Genomic DNA, 15560 nt, shown 5'->3' on the forward strand with positions numbered 1-15560 from the left:
GACATGACATATCGAGTATGCATAAATAGACGTACTTACTGCCACACTCAGAAGCGGAATCATTTAATGTGAATTTTCTTAGTAATTATTATTCCTTAGTAACGTATTTCTAACAAAAATAATTGCTTAGGACTGGGTTAAGTAACCATTAAATGACTCTGAGTACGGCTGTTACCCATTATTTTGAATTAAGCCACTCAGTTTTATGGGAAATGCATGACTTATCTCCACAATTTCTGGACTAAGTTTCGAAAACTTTGAAATGAAATGAAATGTGATCCACAAATTGTTGTTTAGGGTCTGGGTGTCATGTGCACGTGAACGTGTATGTTTGTAAAAGCACCCACGACACGTGAGAAAATCTTACGTTTTCTTTTTTAAGAAAAGATAAAGAAAGAAAGAATCTTCACCCATTTACAACCAAAACCTTTTACCTCTCCAGGCGGCTGAGGGCACCGGTTTAGCCTTCATCGTGTTCACGCAAGCGATCCTCAAGCTGACTCCAGCTCCGTTCTGGTCCATCATCTTCTTCATGATGCTGCTCTCCTTGGGGCTCGGCAGTCAGATCGGCATCATGGAAGGCATGCTGTGCACCATCTTCGATATCGACTTCTTCAAACGACTTAGCAAGCCTGTTATTACTGGTGAGTATTTTTGGACAAGTTTCTGTATATTTTAAGGCGAAAGTATTAGAGAGGACTGTTAGGCCGGGACTTCAAGAAGGCTTTTTAAAAAGATTTTTATTTGAATTAGAAGGATTTAATGAGATATAAATTTACAAGGTTGGATTTAGGAGATGTGTGGCTCTCAGGGCTGCTGATATAGAACTAACTAGACCTCCTAAGTTGGGACCTAGAGACGGTTACTTATCTTAATTGGATAATACATGGAAATACTGCCAATATCTATACTTGATGTCGTGAACAATACTGGGAAGGGTGCATCTTCCAATGTTTTAATTAGATTTAGGTAACTTAGCCAGGCTAAAACAGTAAGAATGATGGTTTGACCTGATGGTTATCAAAATGGTTTAGATCTAGTTATTATTTAATGAAAAAGCAAAGAACATAAATATCAGACTTGGCATTTTTGTGTAGTTTTCGATAGGGTATAACTAAAATAATGGAACAAAATGAATTTTCAATCTTATCATCATCATAATAGTCAGCAAGACTTCCACTGCTGACCAAGACCTCCACCTTAATCCTTACTACAACCTATATACACTTCAATTTCTAATACACTCCAATAACAATCCCTCAGGTATTGTCTGCACATTCTGTTTCTTCGTGGGCCTGATATTCACGACGGGCGCCGGCGAGTACTGGCTCAAGATGTTCGACTCCTTCGCCGGCACCATCGGCCTGGTCGTCGTCGCGCTGCTTGAGATGGTCGCTGTTATTTATATCTATGGGCATGTCAGGTAAGAGGCTTGTAATTATGCTAGATAGAAATCCAGCTAGACTCTAAACTATTAAAAGGCCCGATTAACTTGAAGTAACGAAACTTCCACTCTAGTCATAAAGGTAAAATCAATTGCATCTATTGCTGGGGATGAAATTCAGTCCTTGTTTAGACAAATCGATCACGACATATTAGATTGAATTTTATTATATCACGAATCACAGTTAGCAACTTACTGTTCTGAAATATTCCCATTAATTCTAAAGCCAAGGATAGACTAGAGGCCAAATGTTCCACGGCCTGTATCGGCGACAATGCACGACTCATATCCGTAACGATGTCACCAGACATGTCGACCCAACGTCACTAGCGATATGTGTCGCAGAACATTCATGTCCTCTAGACTGGGGATAAATGACTAGGAAGTGAGGTATTTTTGCCTCACTAAAACCACCCCGATGGTCTATAAGGGGCACCGGGTCCACTAATAGACCTGCTCCATAGCCCCCACGGTGCAAAATGCGATGAACTGTTAACCGACGAGCATCCTTGAAAAGACTGATGACTGTCTCCCTGAAACGAAAGAAGTCGCTGTCCAGAATTGCACAGCAGCATTGGTGGACCACTGTCTCTACCGTCTTCCCTGAAGTCGGAACATTGATCCCCTAGTGTAGGCTTAAACCGCATTTATTACAAAAGATCTTTTAAACTTAGTGTTATTTTACGCTTCCTACTACTTCCATTGCAGGTTCACCAACGACATATACGAGATGACGGGCTACCGGCCGGGCCTGTACTGGCAGATCACCTGGAGATACGTCGGCCCGTTCATCGTGACCTGCATCCTGCTCTCCTCGCTCGTCTTCATGCTCATCAACCCCCCCACTTACGGCGCTTGGAATGCTGATGAGGTAAGTCCAATTTAGATTTGTTGTAGGTTAAAATTTTGATCAAAGTCAACCTTGAAGTCAAGATCAAAGTCAACGTTGAAGTCAAGGTCAAAGTCAACGTTGAAGTCAAGATCAAAGTCAACGTTGAAGTCAAGATCAAAGTCAACGTTGAAGTCAAGATCAAAGTCAACGTTGAAGTCAAGATCAAAGTCAACGTTGAAGTCAAAATCAAAGTCAACTTCTAGCCAGGTCTGTACTGGTACGTCACCTGGCAATCTTTAGGATCGTTCATCGTGACCTTTCAGGCAAAGCATAACTGGCACTCTTTCGATTTTTCGAAAATTTCTCAGTAGTACCACGAAGTTGTGCCCAGTATATGGCAATAGGCTCATCCCCTATTACATAGGACTTATAACACAAATGGTGAAAAGTGGGTGTACATTGTACAGCGGCATTACGTGCCGAAATCTGCTCCTCTGCCTACCCCTTCGGGGATAAAAGGTGTGACGATAAAAAAACACAAAATATAACCAGTCTCTTTTAATTAAATTCAGAATGAAGATTACTACACTATGCATAATAATAATTATTCTAGTAGAATTTTAATGAAAACTTTAGCTCTTCTTATCGTATTTTTGCATGAAGAGGTCCCAGAAAGCCATCCTGTGTCTGTAGGCATAGTCTTTCATAGACATTGTGACGTCAATGTTCATGTATTGTCTGGCGTTACCAGATACAGGGTTCCACGTCACTGGGAGAAGGGGCGTCTTCTGTGGCGTCGGGTTTCTGAAAAAACAATTTTATATTAAACTAGCCACTTCACCGTTTTACCCGCTCTGCTCAGCTCCTATTGATCGTAGCGTGATGTTATATAGCCTATAACCTTCCTCGATCAATGCACCATCCAACACAAAAAGAACTATTCAAATCGGACCAGTAGTTCCTGAGATTAGCGCGTTCAAACAAACAAACAAACAAACTCTTCAGCTTTATAATATTAGTAAGTATAGTATAGATACTTTTATAAGCCAGCTTTTATGTAGCTTACTATTTATGGTCATGCAAGCTAAATATGTCTATAAAATTTTAGTTCGATTGGGTGAAGATAGCCTGCTTCAGCAGTGTACTTAGTCCGGAGCTACGGACTAATTCATTCAAGATGAAACTCGGGGCTCTAGCTCAGACTAGGCAGAAGTAAGAACGGGGTGGTTTTTCATCAGTAAGAGGCGGGAGGGAGTGTCACTATCGTCTCGTCCTGTGACGGGAGATCTTATTGAGATGATTGTCCCCCGTTAAAAAAAAGCTGTGTACTGTATCACGGGCTGACTGGCTGATATGATGTGATTCTATCATTGTAATATCACAAATCACGTGGGTGAAGTTATGTTTAACAGTTAGTATGTACATGCACAAATAAATTCAACAGCGACGTAATTGGACACTCAACGCGATAGTATCAATCAGATTATTTGGAGGGCTCTTGTAATTCCACATTTCACTTTGTATTCTAAATTGATAGGAAATAATACATTTACAAACTTAATTGTAACGATTGGAGTTTCTTGCTCGTTCTTCTCCATTCAAAGCTACACTTTGGAACGAGCGCCTAGCTTCACTGACAGACAGACCGACCGATTATTATTTATTTCTTTATTTGTTGACGTTTCAAAAGTACCTAAGTTTTTTTTTTTAAAACGTTGCCCCACACTAGGATTTTCTCCTGTGTCGTGGGTGCGTTTACAAACATACAAGTTCACATGCACATGACACCCAGACCCGAAACAACAATTTGTGGATCACACAAAGAGTTGCTCCGTGCGGGAATCGAACCCGCTACCCGTTGCGCGGCAGCCAGTTGCCCAGCCACCGCACCAACCGTGCAGTCAAAAGTGTATTGTATAATTCGAATAAATGATTTGATTTTGACTTTGTAGGGCCTAGAAGAATAGGACTTAACAATCTCTAAATACTTACCAAACCTGTTAAAATATCCTAGAGAAAAGAGAGCAAAAAAGCCCCCAGTGACTAGATAATACTAATTGAGCCGGCTCATTCGTGCCGTAGCATGGCTCTTTCACACTTATTGTAACACTATCTACTTAAACATGATAAAAACACTCACCCAAGCTTAACAAAGTTAGCCCACATAGTCGTCATGCGATCCCTCATCAGCCTTTGTTCATCAGAAGTCAATTTCACACCAGCTTCAAACAAATACTTCAGTTCTTCTGTGTGTACCGCCCCTGCACCAGTAATGTTCTGGTACACACTACCCCCTATATAAGAGAACATATACTTGTATACCCTCCCTCCTTGTTCCAAGTACTTAGACACAGATTTCTCAACAGCATAGTTCAATTTAAAGTCAGAAGAATAATCGCTCAACTCCAACATAGACTCCGGCCCAATCTTCTTGCTTCCAAGGTAGAAACTCCTCGTAATATTACTCAATGTCTCCAATTCACAAGTTTTCAAAACGAAATGATTCTGCAAATTCTTGTAGAAGATATCTCCCAAGCTTTCGTAGAACTCTGCCGGTTTGTTCGCGTATGTCCCGAAATCTTCTTTACTGTTGTACCCGATCATAATAGGTATGTTCTCAATCCGATCTGGGTTACTCAAGTGATTTATACACTTAGTAACGAATTGCTGGGTCCCCTTAAAGCGAACTTCTTTGCACACCGTCATTTTATACCCCAAGTTCTTCGCTGCATTCATCACTAATACAGGGTTTTCTTTAGCCAACGCTTGTAAAGCTTCTTTTGTGTTCACAACTCTAAACCCTAATTGATGTGCTAGTCGTATAGCTGCATCATGATCTCGGTTCCCATAAAACCCTGGAGCATACAAGGAACCGCTTTGGATGATCACTTTGTCAAACAACGTTTCGTATTTGGAGTAGAGATGCAAGTCTACGGCACCACCTCCATAGCTTTCCCCCGCTATAGTGACCTTGGATGGATCTCCTCCAAAGAACTCTATATTCTTCCTCACCCATCTCAGAGCTCCTATTTGGTCCTTTAATCCCTGGTTTCCTGGCACAGCAGGATCGTTCAAACACATGAATCCGTAAGGACCAAGTCTGTAGTTGACTGTGACTACTATAATGCCATGTTTGATCAAATGTTCGCCTCCGTATTCTTGGGCACTGCCAAAGACGAATCCTCCTCCGTAGAACCAGACCAATACTGGTACAGTGCTGTTAACATTGGCCGAATGTGGCACATATATGTTGAGTCGAAGACATTGTAGGCTGCCTCCGAAGCGCTTCGTCACTTGAGGACAAAATATAGAAGAGTCATTGGCGTAGAATGGCTTTTGGAAGATCGGATGAACTAAGTAGCTCTGGAAATTAAAAATCATAGATTTAAAATACCTACATTATAAATCCTTAAAGATTTAATCATTTTGTCTTTGACGAAGTCTAGTGATAAAATTCTAACTGGTTTTATTTTAACATCTTTTGGGTTATTATTAAAGAACTAGTGATAAGTAATTTTATTATATTTTAAGATCTTTTCTGTAACCATCATCAGAACACTATAATGTAGTATCAACTGAACTGATTGTAGATGATAAAAAAACTTGCTATTCGATTCTATAAAAATCACTGTTTACTCACGTATTTTTTAATGGAGAAAAGTCACAGAGGGACTCTTCATCATGAGCAGTGCGCAGACACGCGAATTCCTCTGTGACTCGAAACTATTAGAGCTTTTCTCCATTAATGTATGTGAGTAAACCGTGATTTTTAGTTCATTTAGTATGTCTCACGATAGTTATTATAAAGATATCATGATTAGGTAATTTAAAAAACAAAGGTAGCTGTTACTCTTTCATCCATCGTATTTGACTGCATGGTTAGCGCGGTGGTTCGATTCTCACACGGAGCAACTCTTTGTATGATCTACAAATTGTTGTTTCGGGTCTGGGTGTAATGTGTAAGTGAACGTGTATGTTTGTAAACGCACCCACGACACAGGAGAGAATCCAAGTAGTAGAACGGAGTCTGGAAACGTGCCCGGTATATGACAATAGGCTCACCCCTTATTACATAAGACTTATAACACAAATGGTGAAAAGTGGGTGTACATTGTATAGCGGCATTACGTGCCCTAATGTGCACCTCTGCCTACCCCTTCGGCGTGACGTTGTGTGTGTGTGTATTATTATAAAAAAACTTACTCCAAAAGGATTTTCCTCGTTAACCTTCGCATATGGTACACCAAAAAAAGTACTATAACCATCACGTTTGGTACCAATGACAATACCCTTACTTGTGATCACACTCACATCTTCAGTCTCGCACCTCGAAACGACTACAATTGATAACAATGTAAGAAAAATATAAAACATTTTGCTCCGAAATGTTGAACAATATTGAACCTAAGTGCTGGTGGTACCTCTTATTTATAATGGTTGTCGGTGAAGTACTGTCTTTTGGAGTTCCTTGAGTGTTTATTGAGACGGTCTGGGAGTCCCCGTTGGTGCGGGTTATTTGCATTGCTGATTATGTGTCATTGTGTTCTAGGTTGTTAAATGATTTATATGTTTTGTAAATCGTGTGACGACAGCAGAGTAGAATATCCTTTTTTTAAACGTTGTACTCTAGGATTTTCTCCTGTGTCGTGGGTGCGTTTACAAACATACAAGTTCACATGCACATGACACCCAGACCCGTAATAACAATTTGTGGATTACACATAATATATTTGTCACATTTCCTCGTCATTTTCATTCTTTCTGCGGGATTACATTCGCATCCAATGACTTTTCCCGCCTTGGTGACGTTACTTTTAGGTACGTTTTGTATGTAGAAATGACGTATTTGCTCCCATTACTAAACTTTGGTTCGTTTTATCTAAATATCGCTATCTTATATGACAAAATAATACGTGACTAATATTTATTCATTACCTAACTGACGGACTAAATCCATCATCTTCCCTATAATATGCACTGAAACGTCGAACTCTCATGAAGCACTATACTTACAAATTAATAATCTTAATTAAACACACATACGGAACCGCACCAAGCCAAACATACATGTTTTCTATACGAAATGGCTACAAGTTACAACTAAATGAATCATTTGTTTCGCTAACAATACTATAGTACTACTATTTGAGGCACAACAAATGTCACCGTTTATGTAAGCAAAGACAACGAACGAACTTGTTTTGTGTAGCAGCCATACTTTTTAAATAGACTTATTAAGGTACCTAAAGATACCTAGGTATAATTTCACGGTACTACTTACCTGCCCTTCGCTAGGGGCCCAGGTATCCGGAGCTGCGGACTACCTAGCGGGTTTACCGGGGCTCCGGCTCGAAAAGCAGGAGTAGGAACAGGGTGGTTTTTAGTCAGTAAGAGTCTGACACTCACTCCCGCCTCGCCCAAGGCGGGAGAAGGAAGAGGGCGAAGCAAGAGGGAGTGTCAGACTCTTACTGACTAAAACCCACCCTGTTCCTTCTCCTGCTTTTCGAGCCGGAGCCCCGGTAAACCCGCTAGGTAGTAAAGCACTTATAAGCATAGTAACTACCTATAATAATACGGTACGGTACTAGTATAATAATACGGTTTGAAATTACTTTCCAACTAGTCTAAATCAATACTTCGAAATGTCAAACACGATGGTTTTATTTTAATTTTTATACGACGACGTATCATGTACTAAGGACAGTTTTAAAAATTAAAACTAGTGAATGAACTTTAACGATGTTTGACTAACAAAGCCGAGATTGCCAGATATGTGAGTGAGGTAACCGGAGGCCCAATTACCCTTCCCAATCTTCCCAATCCCCGAATCCCCAACAACCCTTAAATTCCTAGCCCCAAAATACCGGCAACGGCAACACTTGTAACGCCTCAGGCGTTTCAAATGTCCATGGGCGGCGGCGATTGCTTACCATCAGGTGATACGTCTGCTCGTTTACCAGCTAAGCTATTCTTATATTATACTAGCTGACTTGGCAAACTTCGTATCGCCTCAAACAATATTTTTCTCACCTTTTAAACCTTCCCTGGACTCCCAAAAATAATGCAAGACCTAAATTTACTAAATCGGTCCAACCGTTCTCTAGTTTAAAGTATTACTGAGCCTTTTTCGGTTTTTCGTAAATTTCTCGGTAGTAACACGGAGTCTGGAAGTGTGCCTGGTGTATGGCAATAGGCTCACCATCTATTACATGGGACTTACAACACAAATCGTGAAAAATAGGTGTTGTAGGTACATTGTACAGTGGCATTACGTGTCATATTGTGCACCTTTGCTTTGCGTTCAAAGTCAAGCTGAGTTTGAACTTTGAACCAAGTAATGAAATAAATATTATGTCATTTCCATATCGAATAGACTACACGATTGGTGCGGTGGCTAGGCAACTGGCTGCCGCGCAACGCATAGCGGGTCCGATTCCCGCACGGAGCAACTCTTTGTGTGATCCACAAATTGTTGTTTCGGGTCTGAGTGTCATGTGCATGTGAAATTGTATGTTTGTAAACGCACCCACGATACAGAAGAAAATCCTAGTGTGGGGCAACGTTTTTATTAAAAAAAAAAAGAATACTATGCTATATGTATAAATGGTAATACGGGAAAACATAGCACAATGTAACGTAGTTAATAAATATAAATACCTTGAACTATAAAAGGTGTTAGAGGATAATTGCATCGATAAATATATAGGTATGCAATAATATATTGACATACATATTACTATTTCATAGCCTATTTACAGAATTAAATAGATAATATAATTTAATATTAAAATTATGATTTATTGTTGTGAAGTACCTTTACCGACGAGCATGCATGAAAAGACTGATGACTGTTGATGAAGCGAAAGAAGTATGTAAGAGTCGTAGCAATTGGCGGTCCATTGTCTCTGCCTACCCCTATGGGAGACAGGCGTGGGGTTATGTATGTATGTTATTAAATAGTATACATTCCCACTATAGGTAAATATCTCTTCTTACTAGGGAAATATTATTATTAGGCTTGCTTAAAGTGAAACGGTGATATCAGACTAATACGTCAAAATATTCGTTTTCATACCGGATCCTTACTAAATATTCGTCTCCATACCGGACCCTTACAAGCTAAAACTACCACGGTGTTCCTCCACTACCTGTGACCGTGACCCGGGTTAGTTTTGTGGAATCGCCCAGTCACATCTGACTCCCTCAGTCAGTCACCTGCAGGCCTCTCCTTACTTTTATTCCAATACTAGCTACTTTCGCGCGGTTTCACCCGCTCTGCTTGGCTGCTATTGATCACAGTACACAGTACAGAACAAAAAGTAATAAAACAGTAGGTACTTAATTAAACAATTTAATTACTAAATATAACTATTCTCATAATTATTATGAAGTACCTATAATAACCCTAAGATATTAGATTCCTTTTAATTTAAAAGAAAGTTATTCTTAGTGTATGAATGCCAGAAGAGGTTCCAGAAAGCCATCCTGTGCCTGAATGGACTCTTCTTCACTTGCATGTCGAGGTCAATGTTCATGTACGGCCTGGAGGTCTCTGTCGCAGACGGCCAGTGCAAGGGCTGGAAATCTGCAGGAGTCGGGTTCCTGGAAAAATTGAAATTTTCATTCGAATTAATTATTAAATCAGTTTTAATTCAAATAAGTATTGATATGAAAACTGCATTATTTAAGTTTAGATAAATTCACATCATCACGTCACCAGCCTATAAGTAGCCACTGCTGACCAAAGGCCTCGTCTAACACGGAGAAGGTTTGAGCATTCATCACCACGCTTGCTCATTGCGGGTTGGTGATTTCAAACTTATAATTAGAAATTTAGAGAAATATTTATTTAACAAAATTTATAGAGATATCAAATTCCTACCCCATGTAAAAAGTACGGTTTGTATGTGTTATTCGAGACTATAATCTATCTCCATACCAAATTTCCTCCAAATCGATTCAATAGTTTAGTAGAAAGAGTAGGAAACATACACGATCACAAACTTTCTTATTTATAATATTACATTACAAAAATGTTATCGAGATAATAAATTAAAAACAATTAACTGCCGCACTCAGACACATTTAATGATTACTTAAACTATTCCTTAGTAACGATTTTGTATCGAAATCAATTACTAAGGACTGGGTTAAGTAACCGTTAAATGACTCTGAGTACGGCAGTTAACTTGGCCTTTGAACGAACAACTTACCCGTGTTTGACGAAATTAGCCCACATTCTGATCATCCTTTCTCTCATCATAAGCTGCTCAGAGTTGATCAGCGGCGCTGCCCATATCCAGTCGAAAAGGAACTTCAGCTCTTCAGTGTGAGAGGCACCAGATCCAGTGATATTCCTATAATCACTAGCACCAGTGTACGAGAACAAATACTTGTACACCCTCCCCCCTTGTTCAATATACCTGTTGGTAGACCACTCAACACCATAGTTGATCGCGAAGTCCGATAGAAAATTACTCAGTTCCGATTGTGCATCAGGCCCAATCTCCTTGTATCCCAGGTAGAAATGCCTTATTATACTGCTGATCTTTTCACTCTCTTTTTGACTGAAAACAAATGTTTTTTCAATCTGCAACGCGAATGGATCCCCTAGATTGTCGTAGTAAGATTGGGGTTTGTTCGCGAATTCGAATAACATCTCTTGGCTTGTGTACCCAATCATTATTGGCATACCATCTATCCGGTCTGTGTTCCCCAAATGGAAGGGATTCTCAGTAATAAAGTTTGGTACACCTATAAATTCCTTTTCCGCACAAACTGTTAGGATCATACTCATGTTTCTAGTAGCAGCGTTTACTTCAGAAGGTTTGGCTCTAGCGAGTATTCTCAGAGCTTCACTAGTTATCGACACATCATATCCTAAGTGCCTTGCCAGTTTAATTGCCGCTTTATGATCCGGTTTCACGAAAATCCCTTCAGTCACATACATAGAACCACTTTGTACAATAGCTTTGTGAAATAGAGTTTCGTATTTTGAATATAGATGTAGATCCACTGCCCCTCCTCCGTAGCTCTCGCCAGCAATGGTGACTTGATTGGCATCACCACCGAAGTGTACTATGTGGCTTCTGATCCACCTCAAAGCTTCAATCTGGTCCTTCAGTCCTTGGTTACCAGGTACGGTCGGGTTGTCTAAACATAAGAAGCCATAGGCTCCTAATCTGTAGTTCACAGTTATGACAATAATGTCCTTTTTGACCAAATGTTGGCCGCCATACTCCCCGCCACTGCCAAACACGAACCCTCCTCCGTGGAACCAGACCAATATTGGCCGCAAGTTCTTCTTGCTGGCCGTATGTGGCACATAAATGTTGAGGTTCAGACATTGTATGGTGCCATTGTCGTTGAAGTATACTTGTGGACATACTACTGAGGAGTCGTTGGCGATTAATGGTGTGTCGAATTTTGGATACTCTAAGGCGGGCTGGAAAAGAGAGAAAAAATATAAATTAATGCAATGTCTTATTGGTTGAATGGGCAAGTGCGATTAACGAGCAAACTGCTACGTGTAGGACAAGGTATTTGTTTTAGGTTTGGAAAATTCAATGTAGTCAAGGTAATAAAAATTAAACTAGGTTTAAAATTACATTACAAACATCCTAACTGGCAAAAAATACTAATATGATATCTTTTTTAATCTTATTTATTTAGAAACTTTTAAATATGTTATGTGACAGTTCCATCGTAATTTGAGTTATTTAATAATTTAATTTGATTAAGAATTTTAATTTTAAAATTTTCGGTTTTCATGAAATATTTAGTTGTATTATACTGCTGTGGACAAGTACTCCATATTTTATATCCCTAGTAGCACCATAATTACTTATACCTATGCTCATTGCTCACTACTCAGCATAGATAACAAGTTAAGTTATATTAAGTTCGCCTTAAGTACCACTATTTTATTGTATTGTGTACATTAAAGATTAAATAAATAAATAAATAACATTCCAATACCGAACAAATACCGCAAATTATTTTCATTATCTACATTCCAATTGTTATAGCATATTTCGAAAAGAAAAATATAACATTTCATTCATTATTTCAGGTTTCAGTTTATCCTATTGAACTACTTATGTGGTCATTCTAAAGTATAATAGGTACGTTTCATAATAGTTAGGTATAGTACTATAGTCATTTTAAACAAAGAAACAATCAATCCCAATTTAATGTTTATAAAACTCATGTGAATTTAATTTTGTGAATGACATAACATCATGAATGTAACGTCATGCTTTTTGTACCCCGAAATTACTTCAAAAACAAGGTTCTCTGTGTGACCTGTATGTACATATGTATGTTTGCGCGCAATTATCTCGCGTTTGGTTGAACCGATTTTGATGCGGTTTTTAGTATAGAATTTTTTAGATTTAGAAGAAGGTTTTAGGGAGATTAGCTGAGTAAAAAAAATGGAGGCGGTAAAGAAAATTAAAGGCGGTTGCCCTTTTTTTAATAGAAGTTTTATAATGTAGCTGTTTTTTTCAGCAGTTAGTTAGCTCTTTTTATCTTTTTATAATACGTTAGCCCCACACTAGGATTTTATCCTGTGTTCTGGATGCGACAACAAACATACGATACGAAACAACAATTTGTGGATCACACAAAGAGTTGCTCCGTGCGGGAGTCGGACCCGCTACACGTTGCACGGCAGCCGGTTGCCCAGCCACCGCACCAACCGTGCAGTCAAGTCAAACAATTAGGTAATGCCAAGAGTAATTTACATTTACATTGATTAAGTATACAATTCTATTGACAAACTTGTGTTCAAAGATTCTCTATTAGAATAGATATTTTATTATGTTGAGTCTACAGACTATATGTCAGTTAATTGTTGTACGCAAATACCTAACAGTTCACTATTTTCCTTATACATAATAGTCATCCTACAACATGTAAATTGTAAGGAGGATGGTGAATCACATAAAAAATTCCATGAATGTGTGTTCATAACATAAAATCTTATCTTAATAAATTATTAATAATATCTAAATATTATGCCTCGTTGGTCGCAAGTGCCATTGCCGGACAAAGGGTCTCGGGTTCGATTCCCGAGTCGCGCAATGTATTGGGTTCTTTTTTTCGGTTTTTCGAAAATTAGGTCGGAAAATGTGCCCAGTATATGGCAATAGGATCACCCCCTATTACATGGGACTTAAAACACAAATGGTGAAAAGTGGGTGTACTGTATTGTAGCAGCATTACGTCCCGTAATGTATTGTGCACCTCTGCTTACCCCTTCGAGGATAAAAGACGTGACGTAATTTAAGAACAAACGTAAAAAAGTAAAACCCAATATTGTTCTGGCGTAGTACAAAGAGCACCTTTGAGTCATGATATCATTCGAATGAGTTCGTATTATTCACCTCTGCCTACCCCTTCGGGGATAAAAGAAGTGACGTTGTTTATTTTATTTTTTCTAAATATTATATTAAGTTTCTTGCTTGTTTTTCTCCATCTAAAGCTACACTTTGGAACGAGCACCTAGCTTCACTGACGGACATATTGACAATTTAATTTGACGTTTCAAAAGTGCCTAATTAAGGATTAATTAAAAAAATGCTTTAACTTTAACTTTGTAAATTAACTGAAATAACAACAGTAGTTAGTTTGTACATATAAATAAAAATAAATCGTTAAAACGTTTGCTTTCGTGCATGACTGAGCGAAATCACCAAATTGATTATACGTATAGGTAAATTGATTTCTATCATGCTGTTTATTATCAGGATAAAACATTTAGCGCCTGTTTCACCACCTTCATATATGTAAGTGCCCGATAAACTTATGTGACAGATAGTGCATACAAATTACGTTCTTAATTCAAAGTTATCTGATACATAGCGGCTATCCAGATATTGTGAAACAAGTCCTTATTTATAGGTATTCAAAAAATAAAGTTAACAAATTAAAAACGTATCTCGAAAAAAGAAATCTAGACTAAGATATAATACTAAAGTTTATTTGTCCCTCTTTAAGCTGTATCTACTCAATAAATCTTTTTGAAATTATACACACACATACACGTGGTTTAAAATACGAAGAAGTAGGTACATATGCTAAATAATGATGATGACGGGGCAAGAAAATTAAAAATGTATTTAGCCCGTCAGTTAGGTAATGAAAAAATATGAATCACGTATTTTAATAAAATTAAATAAAATTTAAAATAAAAATATATAAAATTATTATATTTAAATAATATGTTAATAAAATGAACTTTGTTTCGTTTTACGCAATTACGTCATTTCTACGTACCTATAAAGCGTACCTTAAAGTGACATAACACAATATTTCGATTCTATATACCAATATCATCGAAAGTATTTGTCTCCGTAAGAAAATAAAAAAAACGTGTCTTATGTTTTGATTTAATCTACAAGACGGACATTAAAATAATAATTAGTCATCTACCCTTTTCTTCAATGTACTTATTTATACGAAAAATTTCGAATTAAAAGCCACAAAAGGATACAAAATTTTTAAAAGATAAAATATATTTTACGACAGGTTTTATTTTAATAGAAAAAACAATATTTTAGTAGAATCTTAACGTTATACTATTTAAACCAAATTATTTTTATGTGTTTATTATACTTCTAATAAAAACCTAAAAGGTATATGAACAAATTAGAGGCTGACCGACATTAGAGGAATAGCCTTTAACACTTTTTTAATACAATAAATTGTAAGACAAACAATATACGAGGAGGTAAAAATAGATCTAATTATTATTAAAAAACAAACAAAACATACCCCAAAAGGATTTTCCAGGTCAACCTTAGCATAGGGCACGCCAAGAAAAGTGCTGTACCCATCCCACCTATCACCCAAAATCAACCCTTTACTCGTCACAACTTGGTCCTTATCTCCATAGTTACCGTAACACTGAGATATAAACACACACAAGAAAATAACTAAACACTGCACCATTTTACTACAACGACTGATGTGTACTAGTCTGTTTACGGCTAGTCGAGTTATAAATACAATTGGCTTGCAAGCCTCGTAGGGATCCTCAGACGATATGATACTGGGAGTTCCCAACTTATAATACGAACTCATTCGGATGATATCATGACTCAAAGGTGCTTTGTACTACGCCAGAACAATATTGGGTTTTATATTTTTTTCTACTTTTGTTCTTAAATTACGTCACGTCTTTTATCCCTGAAGGAGTAGGCAGAGCGCATTAAGGTACGTAATGCCGCTATACAATGTACGCCTACTTTTCATTATTTGTGTTGTAAGTCCCGTGTTATA

General features: G+C 37.9%; 3 protein-coding genes across 5 annotated transcripts in view; 1 reads left to right on the forward strand and 2 right to left on the reverse strand.

Moving 5' to 3' along the window:
• The window catches only part of LOC118277107 (sodium-dependent neutral amino acid transporter B(0)AT3), a 60466-nt gene that overhangs the window by 28775 nt on the left and 16131 nt on the right, over positions 1 to 15560 (forward strand). For all 3 annotated transcript variants that reach the window (XM_035595786.2, XM_050696246.1, XM_035595789.2), the window contains exons 8-10: positions 443 to 644; positions 1264 to 1423; positions 2153 to 2315. In XM_035595786.2, the coding sequence (XP_035451679.2) occupies positions 443 to 644; positions 1264 to 1423; positions 2153 to 2315 (525 nt within the window). The remainder of the gene's footprint in view (positions 1 to 442; positions 645 to 1263; positions 1424 to 2152; positions 2316 to 15560) is intronic.
• On the reverse strand, positions 2820 to 6704 carry LOC118277113 (juvenile hormone esterase-like). The gene is made up of 3 exons (XM_035595801.2): positions 6480 to 6704; positions 4417 to 5639; positions 2820 to 3080 (listed from the first exon to the last, which is right to left on the reverse strand). Exons 1-3 carry the CDS (start codon positions 6648 to 6650, stop codon positions 2909 to 2911), a joined length of 1566 nt encoding a protein of 521 aa, XP_035451694.2. The 5' UTR covers positions 6651 to 6704; the 3' UTR covers positions 2820 to 2908.
• On the reverse strand, positions 9635 to 15327 carry LOC118277112 (juvenile hormone esterase). Its single transcript, XM_035595800.2, has 3 exons — positions 15054 to 15327; positions 10490 to 11721; positions 9635 to 9878 (listed from the first exon to the last, which is right to left on the reverse strand). Exons 1-3 carry the CDS (start codon positions 15228 to 15230, stop codon positions 9701 to 9703), a joined length of 1587 nt encoding a protein of 528 aa, XP_035451693.2. The 5' UTR covers positions 15231 to 15327; the 3' UTR covers positions 9635 to 9700.

This window comes from Spodoptera frugiperda, chromosome 10 (assembly GCF_023101765.2).
Source record: "Spodoptera frugiperda isolate SF20-4 chromosome 10, AGI-APGP_CSIRO_Sfru_2.0, whole genome shotgun sequence".
Lineage (NCBI taxonomy): Eukaryota > Metazoa > Arthropoda > Insecta > Lepidoptera > Noctuidae > Spodoptera > Spodoptera frugiperda.

What these genes read in the sequence shown, in the direction of transcription:
- LOC118277113 (XM_035595801.2), bottom strand. Translation starts at nt 6,650, where the DNA reads ATGTTTTATATTTTTCTTACATTGTTATCAATTGTAGTCGTTTCGAGG. An exon ending in ACGAGGAAAATCCTTTTGGA is followed by an intron (nt 5,640 to 6,479) that starts GTAAGTTTTTTT and finishes TTTAATTTCCAG; the next exon opens with AGCTACTTAGTTCATCCGAT. An exon ending in GCTAACTTTGTTAAGCTTGG is followed by an intron (nt 3,081 to 4,416) that starts GTGAGTGTTTTT and finishes TTGTTTTTTCAG; the next exon opens with AAACCCGACGCCACAGAAGA.
- LOC118277112 (XM_035595800.2), bottom strand. Translation starts at nt 15,230, where the DNA reads ATGGTGCAGTGTTTAGTTATTTTCTTGTGTGTGTTTATATCTCAGTGT. An exon ending in ACCTGGAAAATCCTTTTGGG is followed by an intron (nt 11,722 to 15,053) that starts GTATGTTTTGTT and finishes TCTCTTTTCCAG; the next exon opens with CCCGCCTTAGAGTATCCAAA. An exon ending in GCTAATTTCGTCAAACACGG is followed by an intron (nt 9,879 to 10,489) that starts GTAAGTTGTTCG and finishes CAATTTTTCCAG; the next exon opens with GAACCCGACTCCTGCAGATT.